The sequence below is a fragment of the Garra rufa genome, chromosome 10 (assembly GCF_049309525.1).
Source record: "Garra rufa chromosome 10, GarRuf1.0, whole genome shotgun sequence".
Lineage (NCBI taxonomy): Eukaryota > Metazoa > Chordata > Actinopteri > Cypriniformes > Cyprinidae > Garra > Garra rufa.
The window spans coordinates 29,226,287-29,248,081 of NC_133370.1; the positions used below are offsets into that span (position 1 = coordinate 29,226,287).

The following is a 21,795-nucleotide window of genomic DNA, read 5'->3' on the forward strand; positions in this document are numbered from 1 at the left end:
CTGAATATCAGCAGGCCTATGGTGTGTGTACTGGGCGATATAACAGACAAACGCTATTATCCATATATGATATTTCCTCATTAAATGCTGATTCATATTTCAGGTAAACCTGTTTAAATGACAGGAAAATGGTCTCTATGAGTAACAATGTGATTTACCAAGGTGACTGTGAAGTTAACAGATGGTGCAATAGGTGACTAATGTTACCCTGTACTGATCCTTATCACTTCATCCAAAACAAAGACTGAAAGAAAAAAAAAACAGAAATCCTCCCCCTGAATGAAACCACACCCTTCACCCTTTCCTACTTGCTTACTATCCAAAAACAGTTGGTAAAGTCCCCAAGCACCACAAAAATAAAGAAAAGAGCAATCAGCTATGTGTTTTACCTTTCATTTAAAACCGTAAGTACTACTTAACTGCCCTGATCAGAGTTTTGGACATCCTAATCCTAATCTTTTGTGCTTGAAAGCAGGCTCAGACTCAGCAAACATTAATTTGTGTCTGCATACTTACTATTGTTACAGTAAACATCTAATCAGATGCTGAACAAAAATAAATACACTATTGTTCAAACGTTCAAGGTCAGTAAAATGTTTTTTTTATGCTTTTCATGTCCTCACATGTAAAATACAGTATTAACAATAATACTGTGAAATATTATTACAATTTAAAATAACTTTTCTATTTTACTACATTTTAAAATGTAATTTATTTTTGTATGAAATACCTGAATTTTCAGCAGCCATTACTGCAGTCCCCAGTGTCACGTGATCTTTCAGAAATCATAATATGCTGGTTTGCTGCTTATTATTCTTGTGGAAACTGTGGTTTGAGGATTTCTTTGATGAACTGAAAGATCAAAAGAACAGCATTCATTAGAAATTACTCATCTTTACAGTCACTTTTGACCAATTAAATGCATCTTTATTGAATAAATCTTATCTTATATCTTACTGAGCCCAAACTATTCAAACAGTAGTGTAGCTTTAAATATATTTGTGACCCTGGATCATAAAACCAGTCATAAGGCTAACTGTTTTTTTAATTGAGGTTTATACATCATCTAATAACTCAAGTTTTCAAGTGATGTATGGTTTGTTAGGATAGGACAATATTTGGCCAAGATACTACAACTATTTGAAAATCTGGAATCTGAGGGTGCAAAAAAATCTAAATATTCAGAAAATCACCTTTAAAGTTCTTAGCAATGCATATTACTATTCAAACATTAAGTTTTGATATATTTACAAAATATCTTAATGAAACATGATCTTTGCTTAAAATCCTAATAATTTTTGGCATAAAAGAAAAATCGATAATTTTGACCTATACAATGTATTTTTGGCTATTGCTACAAATATACCTGTGCTACTTAAGACCAGGGTCACATTTACTGAAATTAAAAATGACTGAAATTAAAATATTATGTTTTTACTAACCTTACACATTAATACATTTCTTTTTTGTCCCCTACTTCAAAACAGATGTACAGTCGTGGCCAAAAGTTTTGAGAATTACATAAATATTGGAAATTGGAAAAGTTGCTGCTTAAGTTTTTATAATAGCAATTTGCATATACTCCAGAATATTATGAAGAGTGATCAGATGAATTGCATAGTCCTTCTTTGCCATGAAAATTAACTTAATCCCGAAAAAAACTTTCCACTGCATTTCATTGCTGTCATTAAAGGACCTGCTGAGATCATTTCAGTAATCGTCTTGTTAACTCAGGTGAGAATGTTGAACAGCACAAGGCTGGAGATCATTAAGTCAGGCTGATTGGGTTAGAATGGCAGACTTGACATGTTAAAAGGAGGGTGATGCTTGAAATCATTGTTCTTCCATTGTTAACCATGGTGACCTGCAAAGAAACGCATGCAGCCATCATTGCGTTGCATAAAAATGGCTTCACAGGCAAGGATATTGCCTACTTACTAAGACTGCACCTAAATCAACAATTTATAGGATCATCAAGAACTTCAAGGAAAGAGGTTCAAGGCTTCAGGGCGTCCAAGAAAATCCAGCAAGCGCTAGGATCGTCTCCTAAAGAGGATTCATCTGCGGGATCGAAGTGCCACCAGTGCAGAGCTTGCTCAGGAATGGCAGCAGGCAGGTGTGAGCGCATCTGCACGCACAGTGAGGCCAAGACTTTTGGAAGATGGCCTGGTGTCAAGAAGGGCAGCAAAGAAGCCACTTCTCTCCAAAAAAAACATCAGGGACAGATTGATCTGCTGCAAAAAGTATGGCGAATGGACTGCTGAGGACTGGGGCAAAGTCATATTCTCCGATGAATCTTTACGATTGTTTGGGGCATCTGGAAAAAGGCTTGTCCGGAGAAGAAAAGGTGAGCGCTACCATCAGTCCTGTGTCATGCCAACAGTAAAGCATCCTGAGACCATTCATGTGTGGGGTTGCTTCTCATCCAAGGGAGTGGGCTCACTCACAATTTTGCCCAAAAACACAGCCATGAATAAAGAATGGTACCAAAACACCCTCCAACAGAAACTTCTTCCAACAATCCAACAACAGTTTGGTGGGTAACACTTTATAATACGGTTCCGTCAATAATGAATAACTACACAGAAACAAATGACTAATGCACTACTAACATTATAGTAACTACTATTAACTAACAAGGAGTTCTGATTAACGAATCAGTAAGTAATAGCGCTCAGCTGCAAGTGGTAGTTCACTATTAGCTAATCAGTAACTACTTTTTTTTTTTTTTCATATCTCCCGAAGAACTACTAATAATTACTATATACAGGTTCATAATTAATGTGAATGATGCAAAATGTATAATTAATTCTAAATTAAAAACCATAGTAACCCACTAGTAATAAGTCATGAATTACCAAATACTTCAGAAGGGATTACTAATTATTTGGATCCGTATTCTAAAGTGAAGATCATGATAACTCCCTAGTAATGACTGAAATCATTGTAAGCTTTTGAGCTGTAAGGTTTGTGTAAGGTTTTGGATAGTAATGACTCAAGTGTTACTACATCCTTACTAATTATTTGGATCCGTATTCTAAAGTGAAGATCATGGTAACCCACTGGTAATGACTTAAGTGTTACTAAAGCCATCGGAAGTATTACTATCCAGAACCTTACAAAAACCTCAATAGTTTTTAATGACTTTAGTCATTACTGGGGAGTTATCATTTGCTTCAGCCATGAATGTAACAGACATGCCAAATACATGATACTACTAAACTTTACTGTAGTGCTTTAGGGTTAGTATTAATTATATGAAAATAACTATCATTAGCTTAAATCATGAATACCAATGTGTTCTGAGAACGAGCCAGCAGAGTTTCTGGAAGTGCTGTGAGACTCCAGCAGCAGAAACAACTGCAGTACTGTGTGCGAAAGTCTTTTTCCACTAGTATTTTCACTAAGAAAAATGGTTTTAAGTCAGTTATTTCTATATTTTGCTGTAGTGTGTCAGAAGGAAATATCAGTTTACATTTCCAAACATTCATTTTGACGCCACCAAAAGACACCAGGATTACAACATGGGCAAGTTTAAACAGGTTGCTATCAAAAAACAGTCACCTTTTGCAAAGCCAGTCAAATAAAGGTTAGAAAAGTGGCTTGAAGTCTGTTTCTTTAAACACAACATTTGCTGTTTGTAAAAGTAAATCTGAGATGGGCCTTGGTTGAACTGGTATCTTTAATGTCCAACTTACAGTACTGTGCAAAAGTCTTAGGCCACTAGTATTTAAGTCAGTTATTTCTATTTTTTGCTGTAGTGTGCGAGTAGGAAATATCAGTTTACATTTCCAAACATTAATTTTGCCATTAATTGTAATAATCCAGTGAGATTTTGGTCTGCAGTGCTCCAAACAGAGACTGGATCTGTCTGAAATGACATGAAGAAACGGAGACAGATTAAATCCAGAAGAACTGTGCCAACGTCTCCAAGATGCTCCAAGAAAAACTATGTGTAAGTGCACCTAGGGCAAAAGCTGCTTTAAACGCAAAGGGTGGTCTCGCCAAATGTTGATTTAATTTAGTTAATAGAAGTTAATTGCTAAAGAAAATATTTATGACATTATTTTGACAGCATCCTCATTTTACAGCATTTTTGCATAAGTGCTTAAAACGTTTAACAATACTATAGCTTTGCAGATAGGTATCTTAAAGCATCTTGGAGACGTTGCCATAGTTCTTCTGGATTTAGTCTGTCTCTGTTTGTTGTGTTTCTTCATGTCATTCCAGACAGACTAGATGATGAGGAAATTAGACCTCTGTGTGAAGCACTGGCTGTTGTCAGACTCATTGTGCAAACAAAAATCACACTGGATTACAACAAGTCATAGCAAAATGAATGTTTGGAAATGTAAACTGATATTTTCTACTGACACACTACAGCAAAAGATAGAAATAACTAACTTTAAACCATTTTTAGCTAGTGAAAATACTAGTGGCCTAAGATTTTGCAAAGTCTTGTAGATTGGACATTAAAGATACCAATTCAACCAAGGTCTTCTTGAAAATAATTATTAGTTTTACTTTGACAAACAACAAAGTCTTATGTATAAAGAAACTGTTCTGACCTTTATTTGACTGGCTTTGCAGAAGGTGACTGTTTTATGATAGCAACCTGTTTAAGCTTGCCCATTTGGTAATCCTGGTGTCTTCACTAATTAATACTGTTGTCACTTCACTGAAAAGTGAAAACGGAGAGCTTGCAGCTGCATGTTAAGTCATTAATGGCTTGCTTCATCAGACCATGTGCACCAACTTCTACTATTCTGCTATTAACATTCTGCCTCAACTTCTCCATATGCAGTTTAGTGTTAATTTTTTAGCCATAGTTAATTTAAAAGGGTCATGAAATGCTTTTTTTTTGTACTGTTCTTTGAGGTCCACGTATAATGCTACCAAAATTTTTACAGCAAAAAAAAAAACATTATAATTGAGAAGTAATAGGCTGTTTTCTGTCCTGTTCTGCCCCCCCTGATCAGAACACTATGTTGGGATACAATTGGATATATATTTTTATTAGGGCTGTCAATCGATTAAAATTTTTAATCGCGATTAATCGCATGGTTGTCATGAGTTAACTCGTGATTAATCACACATTTTTATCTGTTCTGAATGTACCTTAAATTAACACTTTTTTTAAGTTTTTAATACTCTAATCAACATTGGCATGGACAAATATGGATGCTTTAAGCAAATATGTGTTTATTATTAGTGAAACCATACTCGACATAGAGCATGAAGACTAGACATGTTTCAAAGGTCATAGATGTTTTTCAAATAACTTGTTCATGTCTATTCCACACATGAAAAAAAAGAACATAGAAATACCAGGTTCCCATTACTTCTCTTTCTTTGCACTGAGCAATTCACTTACACAAGCCTGTTTATATTATTTGCCGGACAGGGCAGCTCACTTCTTCTGAACATGCAAAATGTACATTTATTATTACATTTGTTTGCCTCTTGGTGCCCACATAGTGTACTGTAATTTGATGCAGTCAAGTTCTCAACAAAACAGAATCTGGTTTAACTGAAAGCGCTGCTCCTCTGCCGCTCGCTGAACAGAGCAGACGCAGATATAAAGAGAGGGAGGTGCGCGGCTGCGCGCACATTGGGAGACCTCGCGCTCGTTCAGCAAAACCGGAGAGCCTCAGAAACTATATTAGGTTTGTCCAATTATGTGTTTGTGTATTGTTGCTAGACACTTTTCGCTAGGTTGGCAACATTGTTTATCCATTTCTTTAACTGCTAGGTGGTGGGTCAAACAGAAAATGCGCGCTGCGTTAATCGCGCGTTAATAAAATTAGTGCCGTTAAAATTAATTTGCGTTAACGAGTTATTAACACATTAATTTTGACAGCCCTAATTTTTATATTTATTTATTTATTTTATAAAACAACTTCAATGTAAATGTTTGTATGTAATTTAATATATGTGTGTGTGTGTGTGTGTGTGTGTGTGTGTGTGTGTGTGTGTGTGTGTGCGTGCGTGCGTGCGTGCGTGCGTGCGTGCCTAACCTCAGGTTGCTCCAGGGGGCCTGTCACTGTAATTAGTGTACTAAACATCACTTTAGATAAAAGCATCTGCTAAATGACAGCTTGCTGTGTATTTTCTTACTAAATCTGAACATGAGCATGGTTTTTAACATTGCCTGTCAATCATTACAGATAACAGATGGAAAATGAAAACAAAACAGCGTGCATATGGAAACCTAGGGTATTGATACAAGCTTCATTTTAAAATAAAAGAACAAAGTAAATGTGAAACAATTAGTTCATAATCAAACACTGTATTTCAGGAATTCCTGCAAAGTCATACAGTATGAAATAAATGCTGTATTCAAGAATTCTGAAAAAAGGTACGCATCCCAAGTAGAACAGTTTTCAACAATGATATCAATAACAAATGTTTCTTGAGCAAATCAGCATATTAGAATGATTTCTGAAGGATCATGTGACATTGAAGACTGGAGTAATGGCTGCTGAAAATTCAGCTTTGCCATCACAGGAATAAATTACATTTTACAATATATTTAAATAGAAAACAGTTGTTTTTCTTTGTAATAGTATTGCACAATATTGAAATGTTTAAAAAAAAAAAAAAGTCTTATCAAACCAAACATCTGAACGGTAGTATAGCTAAACTGTTTGTTTGTTTTTTGACATGGTTAAAGGGATAGTAACCCAGAAATGACAAATTTGTCATTAATTCTTCACCCTCAAGTTGTTCCAAACCCGTAAGACCTTCGTTCACCTTCAAAACACAAATGAAGATGTTTTTTATATAATCTGAGATAGGGATGCACCGGATGTTCAGCAACCAAAATTATTCGTCCCAAAATAGCGAATAAGCGAAAAGGCTGAATAAATTATCCCGAACAATGACGTGAGGCGATCAAATAGAGGCCACACTAATGCAGCAAACATGTGGGCAGTGTGGAAGCATTTAAAACTGTCCGAGAAAGAACAAGCACTGACAGCACAAGACTGTTTAGTATCGCTGTTTAAGGGTGGTTGTTGCTGGTTACTGTATGATGACTGAAATCGCGAAATGGCCTTAAACCATTAGTAAATAAACTACAGAACGTTATATTGTCTAATACACGCACAAATTGTATTTATTCTGACAGCGCTGCACGATCTGGTTAGCCAGGGTTCAAAGTCCAAAGTGCGAGGGAAATCTGCATGATGAGAATCATTCATAAATCTGCTGTGTTAGTAAAATAAAATAAAAAAGTAACACAAAAATAATGATAACAATCATTACAACAGCTCTATTAATACATGTATTATAACATTCTGCTTTGCTCAGCAAAGCTGCATTTATTTGTACATTAAAAACACAAGCCTGATTCAAGAAGGGGATCTTAAAAATGGCCAAAGAACTTATTCATTTTAAGTTAAATTGTGCTTTGTTGGTAGGATATAATGTCTACTAGAATGTTAAAAATGTTCCGTGTCTAATAAATATTTTTAAATTGTTGTTTTGTAATTGATTTTTTTCTTTGAAAAGCAAGACAAACCCGTAAAAAGCAAATATAGGCTATTTAATTTTTTTGCAATGGTGAAAAAAATTGGCAAAATACATGGGGGAAAAACATGAAAAGCCTTGTTCAGTTATCGGCCTTCGGCCCAGTGTGTAATTTTGTTAGGCTTCGGCCAAGAATTTTCATTTCGGTGCATCCCTAATCTGAATCAACTGATAGGCCCAGAAAGGTAGTAAGGACGTCATTAAAATAGTCCATGTGACGTCAATGGTTCAACCTTAATTTTATGAAGCTATGAGAATACTTTGTGCACAAAGAAAACAAAAATTCAGTTGTCAGTTGCGTTGAGTTCAGATGTCAGGGTCAGAAATCTCTTGGATTTCATGAAAAAATATCTTAATTTGTGGCCTGAAGATGAACGAAGGTCTTATGGGTTTGGAACGACATTAGGGTAGGGCTGTAGTAGGCTTGCCACGATAGACGGTGTTGACGGTGTTACCGGTTTTAAGACGCAACACCGGTGACATCACTTTTCCACCGTGACACCGTCTCCACTTTTTTTTTTTTTTTTTTTTAAGTATTCGTTTTTTTATTAAATATTTATTTGAATTGAATGGAAAATATTATTCTAAATAATTTACTTAAGACGAGAGCATGCAATATAATTAAAAACTGAACATAGCTACAATGCGTCATATTTCATTTATCACGTGAGGAGTTTGCGCTTACATATAATAAACAGCGTAAAAGTTAAGCATGTTTGGCCGAGCACGGGGCACTCCCCCTGCCCAGGGAGAGGGATGCTGAAAACAAGAGATGATGAAGGTAAGACTGCTTGGCTATTTAAAGGGATTCTCTTGTAGTGCTTGGATACGGAGTGTGATTGCTGATGGTGAATTGGCCGTGTTAATTATCTGTGCGAGGAGTCGAATTTACAGAAAGAGAATGGCGGACGATTTAGTGTCCAAAAGCACCTGTTTGGCAATATTTTGGGTTCAAAGTTTTGTTTTTTTTTTAGTTTCGTTGTCGTCCATTAAAACAATTGACGCCGAATTGCCAATTCCCGCAAAACTGAAAGTGAAAGTATAATACGCACGCATTTATAAGCTATTTAAAAGCAGAAAAAAGAGCAAATCCCCACCCCCACGGTGATACCGGTATTACCGGTGTTGTCACGTGCCGATTAACCGGTGGGGAAATTTCCTCATCGTCACAACCCTAGGCTGTAGCTATCAAATATTTTAGTAATCGAGTATTCTGCCGAAAATTCCATCGATTAATCGGATGAAACATATGTTTGCTTAATTAAAGAGCGTTATTAAATATACAAGAGAAAATAAGACAGGTTTCTTAAAATCTACATTTTTATTTTTTTAATGCATAGTATGCAACAATATTCCATCTAAAATAAGCATTTAGTTATTACCAGTTTTTTTACTGTCTGTGCTTGTACTGTGAACAATAACAAAGTTGACTGAGATGAATTAAGTGATATAAATTCTGGGTTTAAAATAAAGCATTTTCTGAGAGACAAAAACAAATAAAAATAACTTTCAAATTACTTTTTTTAAATTTTCAAAACTAAGGCATACATTAAAATAAACTATTAATAGTTATACAAAAACACTGCCTTTAATGAAGATATTTTTGCAACTTAACTAACAGTTAAAAGTTTCAAAATCTACAGCATAACATAAGCCTTTACTGTCTTCTTCTTGGAATGCTTTGTGGCATTTAGGAGTCAAAACATAAGTCCATGCATGGTTTCACACAGAGTGCTTTAAGCCAATAAAACTATACGTTTTAAAACTTGTAACTTTTGCTACGGTTTACACTACTCCGTCGATTTCAACCCTCGAAAACTGAGACTTTTAAAAGTGCTGTAGACCCCACTGATCTATATAGATCAGAGTGTAGACCCCGTTTTAGTTTGAAAACTCCAGTGTTGCGTTTCGGTGTAAACGGACCAAAACGTACTCGGTTACTAACGTAACCTCTGTTCTCTCTAGAGAGGGAACGAGTACTGCGTAAGTATCTTACGCTATGGGGAAAATCCTTTTCTGCGAGATATTGAAGCCAAAAATTATCCTTAATTTTGAAATAATGTAAAGCGCGTTGCAGCAGCATATAGACATAGGCGAAACAGCTTGCGCGCCTATTGGCTGCTCTGCGGCAACTGCAAAACCAGATAATAGCTGCCTACGAGCGGTCTTTATAGGCCTAGACCACGCCCTTTTAGGCGGGAAGCTACGAAAAGGGCGCGAAGCGACGCAAAGGGTGCGAAATGCCCCCATTGAATCTGGCGTCGCGTCAGGCCTCGCTCTATAGGCTGCTGCAGTTGCCGCAGAGCAGCCAATAGGCGCGCAAGCTGTTTCGCCTATGTCTGTATGCTGCTGCAACGCGCTTTACATTATTTCAAAATTAAGGATAATTTTTGGCTTCAATATCTCGCAGAAAAGGATTTTCCCTATAGCGTAAGATACTTACGCAGTACAAGAGACCTCTCGTAAGAGAACGGAGACTTTTGAAAACGATGGCGTGGCTGCCCACATTCTCTCCGCGTATCCTTGACGACCGTGTAAACAATAACATCATGCTCGTTGCTGTAGCCATAGATCTGTATAAGTAGATTCCCTTTTGACCGCTCCAAGCATGTCCTCCATCTTAACAACAGGGATCTATCTATACTTATCTATGGTTGTACATGCATGAATGGTCATATGGCGTTTTCGGCTGTGTGGTGTAGACGGAGATCCGTCGTGCGGTAAATTATAAAATTCCTTCCTGCGTTTTCTTTCACTTTGTAAGCGCATTGTCACACAAACAAAATCATTGTGAAAAAACGAGACGTGAGCTTTAAAATTTATTAAAAGAGGCTTCGAGGCAGAGGAATTTGCCTCGATCATTTTTTGTAATCGAGTTACTCGAGGAATCGTTTCAGCTCTACATTAGGGTGAGAAATTAATGACAGAATTTTACATTTAATGTGTTCCAGCATTCACTTTAAATTACTTGTTTCTTTTCAACAGTGCAGTACATGGCTGTGGCAAATGAAAACAAAAGAACAATATAGTCTGTGCCAGAAGAGACTGATATTTCTCCTCAAACATTTAAATCCTCTTTTTGCAATCGCATTCTACTTCACACAGAACGTTTCAGAAAGTCTCATTTGCATTTTAAATGATTTATCTGTCTCTTCAGGTATTGAAAAAGTAAGGCGAGTAAATCCATTAAACACAAAAAATCACCAGCCTTCGGCTACAGCAGAAACTTTGCTTCTAGATAGTCCATTTTCATATCTGAATGCCATATCCTAAATGACAGTGGCCTTGAGATAATCTTTATGAAGCAGTTAAGATAATATAAAACAATGAACTACTTCACTTTACAATTACACCCGCTGTATACTTTTTCTATCAATTAATGATACTTCTTCCAAATGGCTATACTAGCCTAAAATGCCTAAAGCTGACATGCAACACACATGACGAAGTTATACCATGACTGATAATAACCTACAATATTGTGACAGACATTTCCCTTTTATTGTCCTGCACAAACAACTCCAACCCTGTAAAAGATAAGACTAACCAGCTCACAAGCAAACAACTAATTCAGATGTATTATTTACACTGGCAAACAGCATCTGCCTGCTGACTGTCATCGGGTTCTATGGGCAAAAAAACAACCTCATCTATCTCATCTATTACTGACTAAATTGCATATAAATCTAATATTTTTTAGAAATGTAACTGAACACATATTTAACTACTGCGCATCACATATGAGACCAATCGTGCCCCCAATCTGAAATATGACACATAATGTTATCATAAGATTTTGACGCACTGATCTATATGAAAGCCGGTTTCCACCACAGTTAAAAAATATATGTAAAAATATGATTCTGGAAGTCATAATTATGAAGTCAAACAGTTGTCATAATAATGGCTGTGATAATAATGAGAAACTTTCTTGTATGACTTATCTCACTATAATTCTTTTCTAATACCATATCTCATAATAATGACATACCTCATAAGATACTTTCTTATAATAACAATAAAAACTTCTATCTTTTCGCATAATTATGACTTAATATCTCATAAAAGTGAGATACTTTTTCATAATAATAAAACACTTTCTTGTAATAATGACTTACGGTATCTCATAACAATGCGATACTTTCTTAACTGTTATTGTTATAAGAAAGTATCTCAATATAACTATATCATTTTTTCCAGAATATTACGAAATATTAACTGATTATAATAAGAATGTTTCTCATTATGATGAGATATTTAAGTTATTTAAGTATTTAAGTCATTATTTGCTGAGTTCAATCTAAAATTCTCAAGTGATCTTTTGTAGTTCGTGTTGGCAGATATATTGCATAAACAGGTCAAGGTCAAAGTGTACAGCAGTGCATACGAAGAACACGTTTTCACGTTGTATAGTGAAGACAGCTGCTCGGGTTTACTAAGAGTCACTTTTATGTTTGCATGCCTTGTGCTCACGCTTATCAGAAGACGTGGTTGCTAAGCGTGCCGTGTGTCCTTGACGCAATCTATGTGTTTATCAACTTTTAGGTCTCTGTCAGGATTACTTTTGACCATTTGACATCCTTAGATAGTGATGAACAGATGTTAAGGAAAGGTAAATGGGGGTAACAAACATTAACTTGCTGAAAAGTGCTGGCTTTTGAATATTTATTGTGACTGTGTATATAATTACAATTATGTTAATATTATTCAGCTAATAGGCCTACAATTACGAAAATTAAGTGTAGTAACCATGTTTTTTGGCATGCTTATTACTATTTGTAAAATCACAGTCTTATTACAAACACCATGGTTAAACTATGGTTAGTGTAGAAAAACCATGGTTAATTTGTGGTTTCCAAATATTTATTTATTTATTGTTATTTGTATTAAAACCATGGTTAATTTTCATTACAGTTGCTGTTGTTGCAACAATGCTGTTGTTATAGGTTTTTTATTATTATTATTATTATATACATCTCTATGTCTTTCAAATAAGCCTGAAAAAGAAGCTGGCTTGCTGGTCTTATATCTGGTTTAAGCTGGTCTCATAAAACAGACTAAACCCAGCCAAAAGGCCAACCTGAGGGGGTTAGGAGACCAAATAAACCAGCTTGTGCTGGTTTAGTACGTTTTTTTAGTAACCATCGTCAGAGCCGGATTAACGCAAAGGCAAACTAGGCACGTGCCTAGGGCCCGATTGGCGGGAGGGGGCCCAGACAGAGGGACATTTTTTTTTTTTTTTTATGTACAAATGTCCTATCTACAATCTATTTAAATTTTTATTAATGAACTAAAAATAGTGACGATGTTTATCTTAACCATAGACTGTTACGTTGTCATATTAACGCCAGCCCATGACTGTATAGAGCGGCGCCAGCCAGTCAGAGCCATACAGAGCGATTTGTGATAAGCTTTTTACCCAGAGTTATGCCGCGTTCCAGGCAACCCGTAACCCGTGTTTTTACAACCTTCTACCCGTGAAAGTGCACTGGAACGGCAGTCAAACCCGTGACTTCCCACTCGTGAACTCGCACTAGATCGATGGACTCCCAGTTACGAGTTCTGACGTAACATACAATATCAGCCCTAATGCGTGCGGTGATTATGCAAGTGGTACACGGTGGAAAAATAGAGCATAGGACAATAACGTTGCAATCAAATTAATAATAATATAAAAATAATAATAATTCATAAATTTGCCCAGGCAGTTTGGCGTGACTTGCCTGGAACGCTACAAAGTCGTGAGTCGTGATTTTGTCGTGTTTTACGAGCTCAAAAACCTGCCTGGAACGCGCAGCATTAGATGCATGCTGCACATTTATTGTTATTATTAAATAAGGCCTATTATTACATTGCATTTAGTTTGAGAGCAAAGGAATGACAACATAACCTGTACATTATTTGTTTTGTATTGCTTTTTACCTTCTCTCCAAAACGTTTTTTTTTTTTTTTTTTTTTTTAATTCAGGCAATTTTATATTTTGAAAAAATTAAATAAAGCAAAGCCGTTTGAACAGCGCTCTTCACTTATTATTTTGGTACCATGATCCGCACGTCTTCTTTTTAGCGTTTATTTTACAATAATAACCAATAGGATAGAACAAAGGTGTGGTGTTTTAGCAGCTAATCTATTGGTGATTAATATAAATAAAATAAAGCTAAAACTCTGTTTTGTCAGTCTTCCATGGTAGCCTACTATGAGAAATAAAGTTTAATAAATGCAATACAATGCATCACAAATCCGTGAGTACAGTTTAAAACCCGTGGGAACGGATTGCTAAAGCGTACACACAGATTATAAATTTGTCGGTAAGGATTCAAAATCCGAGGGTACGGTTTACAAAATCTGAGCTCACGGATTGGAAATTCGTGGTTTGATAATCCATGGGCACGATTTATATTTATTTATTTAACCGAGGGAACAGTTTAAGAACTCGTGAGTACAGTTTAAACTGAGGGAACGAATTGCAAAACCGTCCCCACGGATTAATTATTTTTCTTCTACAGGTGACGTAAGGGGCTCCATGTGAGCCCAATATCGTTTTGCTTAATAAATTTATTTCCTCTATTTACATAGTCTACTGACACCTATTGGTTATTTACTGGTACTACTGCCTTAACAATGACACTCCCAATGGATAAAATGAGGATAATTTAATAGCATTTAATAGAGCCGTGTAATGTAGCCTATAAATAATGAATATCAAAAAATAGTCTGATTGACTGTTTTATACAACACATGACTTATTTTGGCATACAACAACCAATTTTTAACCAAAGACTAGGCTATGTAAAATGTGAATTAACTTTTATTAGTAACTTTGGTAAATTTCAGATTTCAATTCATAAATAACATCGACGGAGGGGGGCCCAAAAAATGCAGCCTGCCTAGTGTAGTCCATTTATTTAATCCGGCTCTGACCATCGTCTTACCTGTCAAGCAGAAGCAAACGAGCTTGGCGTTTTCAAACACGCTGAACGCTTATTCCAGCGATGAAAAGGTGTAGCGATGTTGCCTCTTGTTTTCTTCTGAATTTTGTTCACATCTTTATTTTTCGGTGTGTTCCTATTATCTTTAAGATGTTTGCTTGTGTACACCGTTATTAACAGAAATCGCGAATATTTTGCAGCCAACACGATCCAAATTCAGCTTTCACGCTTTCAGTTTCCGGCTTCCCAGATATGGACTACGCGATTCTGATTGGCTAAACCAAGGGTTTGACCTCAAATCAGACTTTTTCCCTTTTTGTTTAAAAAGGCTGTTACAGACTTTAACGTAATACTTCATCAGGACTGTTATTTTTGACATTTTTAAAGAGATTGGATCGGTTTTCTCCATTTAATTCCATATAAAATTGCTTACAGCACCTTTTGTTTTAAAATTTACACTGTACATTCGAAGTAAAATTCACTTACAATTACAAAACACATATCATATTACAAAAATGGTGAACCACCAGTGAAACAAGGTGAGTGATTACATTTTCTAAGCAACGTACAAGAATACCATTGTTTTAGAAATTGAGAAGAAAACTATGAATAAACATAGCATAAGTACAGTAAATGTTACTGAATTTTTTAAAAGTTTCTTTCGAACTTAGTAAAATCTCTCTCAAATCAACTTGAATAGTAAGAAAACACAACTGAAACCTATTCACATTTGGCATGATGCAAAATGTACATTATTTACAGTTAAAGTCAACAGTCCATAAATAAGTGTGAGATTCCTAGTGAGATTTGAGTCTGTATCGAAAGTCAACATCATAGGTGGGCTGCAAAACACCCAGTCCGGCCCGAGACTGGTCCAGCGGTGGTTCTTTCACTTCAGGGTCTAAAAGTTCCATTTCAAAGTACGCCAGCAGCAGAGAGAGAAACTGCTTGATCTCATGCACAGCAAAGAAGCGTCCAGGACACTTGGTGACCCCAGAGCCGAAGGGCATGTAGTAGTAACGAAGTTTGCGTCCGTTTCGGAAAAAGCTGGTCTTCTCTTGTCCATTCTCGTCAAGGTATCTATCATACTTATATGTCTGTTTGTGACAAGATGCAAAATATTAATGAGATTAATTCTTAAATCATTTATTTCAGGTGAAAACTGCAATTTATCGATTTAACACCAACAAAATACTTACCAGAGGATCTTCATAGATTTCAGGATCGAAGTGAATCATTGGGGGATACAGGGCTATTACATCATCTTTTCGAATGTGGTAAGACTCGTTGTTGTCCAGGTGAAGAAGGAAATCGCTCTTGGCTATTCTGACGTTTAGGGACGCACTGGACAGCCTCATTGCCTCTTTAATGATACTGTCTGAAATTACAAGGAAGCTTTAGTCAACATGACATTTTGGTATGTTAATAATATTGAGTACATGAACGTTTAAATATTTTCCAAGTGTTCCCACCTAGAATTGGCATGTTGTTCAACTGTTCCCTTGTTAGCACAAGTCGAGAATTCATGGGATCGACTTTCTGATAAGAACTTTCAAATGTTCGCCTCACTTCCTCGCTAGCAGCTTTCATGGCCGCAGGCGACCTGTAAACAAGACAAGGAGTGTCATCAACTTAAGTTCAGTGGGGAATTTTTTTTTTTTTTTTTAGATGATAAATACAGATTACTGGAGTAAGTTTTAATAGAAAATACAATTTCAGTATATTACTTGCTGTTTCTTTGTAATTAATTTTAAAATTCACCAGAAATTATAATTTATTCATTATAATTTCATGAAAATTAAAAACATTCTACAATAGCGTAGATTAGTTTCATGGTTTAATGCTTCCAAGTGCAGGTACAGTATAGGCCTTTCCAAGAACTGTCTGAAGTAATTCTTATCTCCAACACTACAATTAACGTATTTATCTGTGCTGGTTGATAACCTTAGGGAGTGACTACTGTGCAGTTGACCCTTGCTTAGTTGTACCTGATCATGTAGAACAGGGTCCAGAAGGTTGCAGGCAAAGTGTTGGCTTGTGAAGCCCACAGCATGGCCACATGGGTCCTGGCTTTGCTCAGCTCGTTGAAGTTAGATAATGTATCGTTTAAGAGCATGCGCAAGCATATGAGGTCAGACACATTGGCCCGCTTGCTGAGGTTTTCGTGGAGCATTGTCTTGGCGAGGTTTTCGCGAGCGCTGTAGGCGCTCTTGAACACATGAATGGGGAGACCAGCGATCAGAGCAGGAAAGATCTTATCAAACTCTTTAAAGTTCTCCAGTGCATTGAGCACCAGAGCTTTTTGGGCCTGTTGACGTGCAATGCTCTGGTCTCCATCCAATTCCTGTCCAAAGAGGGTCAGGTAGCCTGCTTCAAACATGATCTTGTAGCAGTAGGCAAAAATACCATCACTCTGCCACTCAGAGGGTTTGGCTTTCAGCACGCCTGGCTGCAGCATGGTGCTCTGTAGGTTTTCCATCATGGTCTTAAGGAGAGGAGACAAGGCTTCGCCTTGCAGGGTCTTCAGGAAGGTATGATGGATGTTCTCGGTGGTGTAACCCTGACTGGGATCCAAGCTCTCATGACCAAATGCCTGCAAGAATACATGCTCGTCATCACATGCCAGTTTAAGGGTTGTTAGATTGTCGTTAGCAATAATCAAAGTTATTTCATTTACCTTTGCAGAGGCATCAAAGTGAAATTTCTTCCAGTCCAAATGCCTTCCTTGGCGGATAACGGCATGGTAGGAGAATGGATCGCAAAGGAAATGAACATACTGCCCAGCAATCTTGCATGTAAAAATGTGACCATATTTCTTCTGCCTGCTTAGAAGAAATTCTAAAGGATTGGCCCCGAATTGAAGAGCACAACCGAGGTAAGGGATCCAGCCATTTTCTACTGGTGGCTCCCCAAGGCGTCTGAAACAATCACAGTGCCAAACAGTTATAAAACAGCTCGTAAAAGCAAGGGTTAAGAACATGAAACAAGTTCTGTCATGTAGTTCAGTTCTTAGAGAACATAAAAGAAATTACTATACAAAGCAAAAAGCAAAACATAGTTTGGAAAACTAACTAAAACAACAACAAAAAAATCATCTTACATCTTTATTGTAAAGATGTAACATACGTTATTTACCATTAGTGATTGTAACATTACAATCCCACCATCCCTGTGAAGTTCCCATGTTTAGTGAAGCTTTTAGGCACAAATCTAAGTATTTACCTGTTGCGTATTCCTGTGATGAGCCAAAGACAACAACAGAGCCCAACAACTATGGCCCAAATGAGAGCAATGCTTAGGATCATGACTGCTGGGGAGATAAAAACTGGTAGAACTAGAGCGTGGCTGTAATCCTTGAAGATGCAAGTGTGCATCATGTGCTCTAAGCACTGGTTTTATATGATTCACCACAAGCCACAGCCCTTGACGTAACTCCACAACTAATGACTGCCCCCCACAATATTTTCTGAACACGTGCCAGATGCCTTAAAAAAAACTGGATAGGTATATGCGTGCGTGTGTGTGTGTGTGTCCTTGAACGGAGTCCATGGACACCTCCACTTGACGGCCGGTAGACTGTACTTTGATAGTATTGCAAAGTTGGGAAACAGCTTCAAGGTCTTTGATATATATGATTTTTTTTAGGGGGTGAACTCTCTAAAACTCATTGAAAAGTTTTAAGCATTATTTATATAAGGCAAATTCATTTCTACGTATTTCTTACATATCTGTGGAAACTCATATTTCAGCACTAGGTCTTTTTACACTCAAAACAAAACTCTTCAACAATGAATGCACACCCATACAAACACATTTGTATGTTTTGATTGCGACACCTCTAAAAGGTGATGACTAAAAGTTGAGGTGGCACCAGTTCTATTCTCTATTCAAGGATTTGCGGGAAATATTTTCCATTGACACAATAAATAAAATAAAAACAGTGACATCCATCATTATATATTAAACAAACAAATATATCACACATATAGTATTTTAAATAATTTATAATATAAAATATTTTTTGTATTCAAATCCTGTTTGTTGTGTCAGATGAGCTAGTGTTGCAAATGATTAGTCATGTTTTTCAGCAGAGGTTTTCTAAGTATTTCCCTCACTGGGTGATGGGGAGAGGTCCAAAAGCATGTATGAATTGGCAAAGTGTTTATTTGCTAGACAAGAGGTTTACACTATTTTAACCTTTATTTGACAGGTCACTTCTGGATAAATGGTCATTGATCGCTGGTAACTGGTGCTCTGCCCAAAACCTAAAAGCATCAGTGAGTTCAATCAGTCCAGACACACTGACATGAGCTGGTAAGTTAATTTTAATAAAATATTTAATATTTAATAAATACACACATCATACAAATAACAAGCGTAGTCATGATTTTACGAATGAGTAATTGCTAACATTGTTTTGTTACTGTTGGACGTTTAATTTATTACACCTGCATGCAGTGTAATTAGATTTAAAATGAATTAAACAACCTCTTTCAGATTCTATTGGCAACTGAATGGATCGATAATCGGTTTTAAGTACTAATTTTTGACGATCTTATCAAAAGCAGTGTTTGAATCTCAATATGTGTGACGTGTCTTTCTGAAATCATTTAACTTCATTGATAAGGTCCGGCTGAAGGCCAGGTTCATCAACTTTAATAATTAACACTGTGATGGCTAGGCAATTCATTTGACCTTGAAACTATAGATAAAACAAACAATCTGCTGCAATCAAACCATTCTATACTGTATCCTCAAAAAGCCTCTTTCCAAATTCTTTATTCACCTCACAAACAGTGAAAAAAGTGAAATGTAGCATCATATGGACATACCAATAACAAGTATGAGGGGGGTTCATCTATAGCACTCTAAAGGTACACAGCAAAATGTGTGACACATATAGACACTGAAGCAGTGTTAAAAGTTAACACTGAAGCAGTGTTGAAGTTAACAAGATAATTAGGTGATTAACGAAGTGATGATTGATCATTATTGAAGACACCTGATGTTAATAAGCAGAATCACCAAAGGAGAAAACCAAAAGTTTTAAGCAACCACTATAGTGGTCAATGTTTGCATTAGTTGGGCTCTTGACCCTTAAATCTTCAACATTAGGTCTTGTTTGGCTGCAATTACTGAGTTATAGCAGCCAGACAAGCCAAGAGCGAAAGTCATCAGGTGGCATTGACTGTGCTTGACATAATCATCATATAGTGACTTGAGTATTTGACATATGATTTCCTTACAGACTACAAGAAACTGTGAACAAAAGAGCAATCAGTTTTGGCTTAATCAGACAGATGATGAAAAAAGAGTTTATTTTAATTTAGACACACAGACATGAAGAATCAGCGTGAGAATCACAACAACAGTGACCATCAAAAAGCGTGTTGTAGCCAATCAGAACTCATCCATGACTCCCATCATGCTTTGCGGCATGAATAAATGATGAGAGTTCAGAGTTGATCTGTTTATCTGAATATGCCTTTGTCACCATTGTTGAGATTCATGGGCTGGTTCTTGATGGCTATGTGTGCCTTTGTGAAACACTTTTTTTATTTAAACAGGTTGTAAAAAAAATCTTTCCAAAATGTATAGGAAGCGCTGGTCACGGCTATTACAACAGGAAAAAAAAAAAAACTAAAGAGATTAGACACTAGGTGATTCACACCAAACAATGAAAGTTAAAACATAATCATCACCTGATGACATGAGCTTATGTCTGTTTTAACTCAAATACAGCAGCCAAACAAGACTATAATAATAATATTGAAGATTTAAGGGTCAAGAGCCCAACTAATGCGACCACTGACCTCTATAATGGTTTCTTAAAAATTTTGGTTTTCTCCTTTGGTGATTCCGCTTATTAACATCAGGTGTCTTCAATAATGATCAATCATCACTTCGTTGATCATCTAATTATCTTGTTAACTTCAACACTGCTTCAGTGTTAACTTTTAACACTGCTTCAGTGTCTATATGTGTCCACACTCAGAGTGTTAAATTAACACTGTGGATTTTGCTGTGTATTCATAAAGTTTTATGGCTGCTGTAACTTTCACGTGCATTCGAGCAATAACTGAAAACAGCTTTTTATAGTCTTTTTTTAAACATTTGCTGTTATTCCAAATCTGAAGACTTGAAATACCATATGTGACCATGGACCACAAATTTAAATTAAGCTTTATACATCATCTGAAAGCTGAATAAATAAGCTTTCCACTGATGTGTGCTTTGTTGGTCAAAATCTAAATATTGAGAAAATCGCCTTTAAAGTTATCCAAATTAAGTTCTTAGCAATGCATATTACCAATCAAAAATTAAGTTTTGATATATTTACAATAGAAAATTTACAAAATATCTTCATGGAACTTGGCTATTGCTACAAATATATACTCCCACTACTCACGACTGGTTTTGTGGTCCAGGGTCACGATTAAGTTTGTGTTGCTGAAATAGGAAGAGTAAAAGTACTTTGTCCAAGAAATACTTTATTGAAAAGATTTTGACATTTTTAGATGAATACTCCATCTTATACAAATAAAGAGTGATAAAGGTCATAAAAAAAATACCTTTAAAACCTTACTCTTCCTGAATATAGCATTGTATGACACTTTTAAGAGGCTAACGACAGGGTAAAACACAGACTTTTTTATTTAAGAAAGAGAAAGAAGAGATGTTTAATATAGTGCCAACCCAACGTCACAAATCCTAGCTCTAAAAAAATGCAGGATACATTAGTTTAAAAAGAAAACTATTGGTTGAGAAGCTGAACCGAGACTCAAGACCTGGGGCCTCATTTATAAAGACTTGCGTAGAAACCATCCTTGATTTTATCTAAGAACTTTTCTGATTTGATCGTAAGAGCGATTCAGAGAAAACGAACGTACCACGAAATCCATGCATACGCCAGTCATTCGGTTATAAATCACAAATGATCGTGGAATTGTGTGCAGCTGAATGTTCCGCCGTCGAAACGCCCCTGCTTAATTAATTAACATATAAAATGAGCTCATTCCTAAAGCAAAAACTCTGTGACAATGGCAAGTTAAAAGGAGCGCAAGAAATCAAATTATAGTGAGGTTGAACTATCTGCAATACCAGGCATTACCACAAGGAAACGGTCGTACACCAAGCTGGAATCTGACGTGGAGATAAGTACTTTTCCACGTCAAAGACGGTTTTTATAAATCTGTACTTTGACGTGGATTTGATCGTACGAACACTCTAAGATCAAATCAGTGCGTAAGAAAGTTTTATAAATGAGGCCCCTGAACTAATAGTGTTAGCTATATTGGTGGCACTGAGTGTAAACAATTCTACTAAACTGAATAAA

General features: G+C 36.3%; 1 protein-coding gene across 1 annotated transcript; it reads right to left on the bottom strand.

The window, feature by feature from the left end:
* Positions 1 to 14,854: 14,854 nt before the first annotated feature.
* Positions 14,855 to 17,810, bottom strand: cyp7a1 (cytochrome P450, family 7, subfamily A, polypeptide 1). The gene is made up of 6 exons (XM_073849095.1): positions 17,682 to 17,810; positions 17,137 to 17,377; positions 16,448 to 17,052; positions 15,932 to 16,062; positions 15,659 to 15,837; positions 14,855 to 15,556 (listed from the first exon to the last, which is right to left on the bottom strand). Exons 1-6 carry the CDS (start codon positions 17,762 to 17,764, stop codon positions 15,257 to 15,259), a joined length of 1,539 nt encoding a protein of 512 aa, XP_073705196.1. The 5' UTR covers positions 17,765 to 17,810; the 3' UTR covers positions 14,855 to 15,256.
* Between the last annotated feature and the right edge of the window lie 3,985 nt (positions 17,811 to 21,795).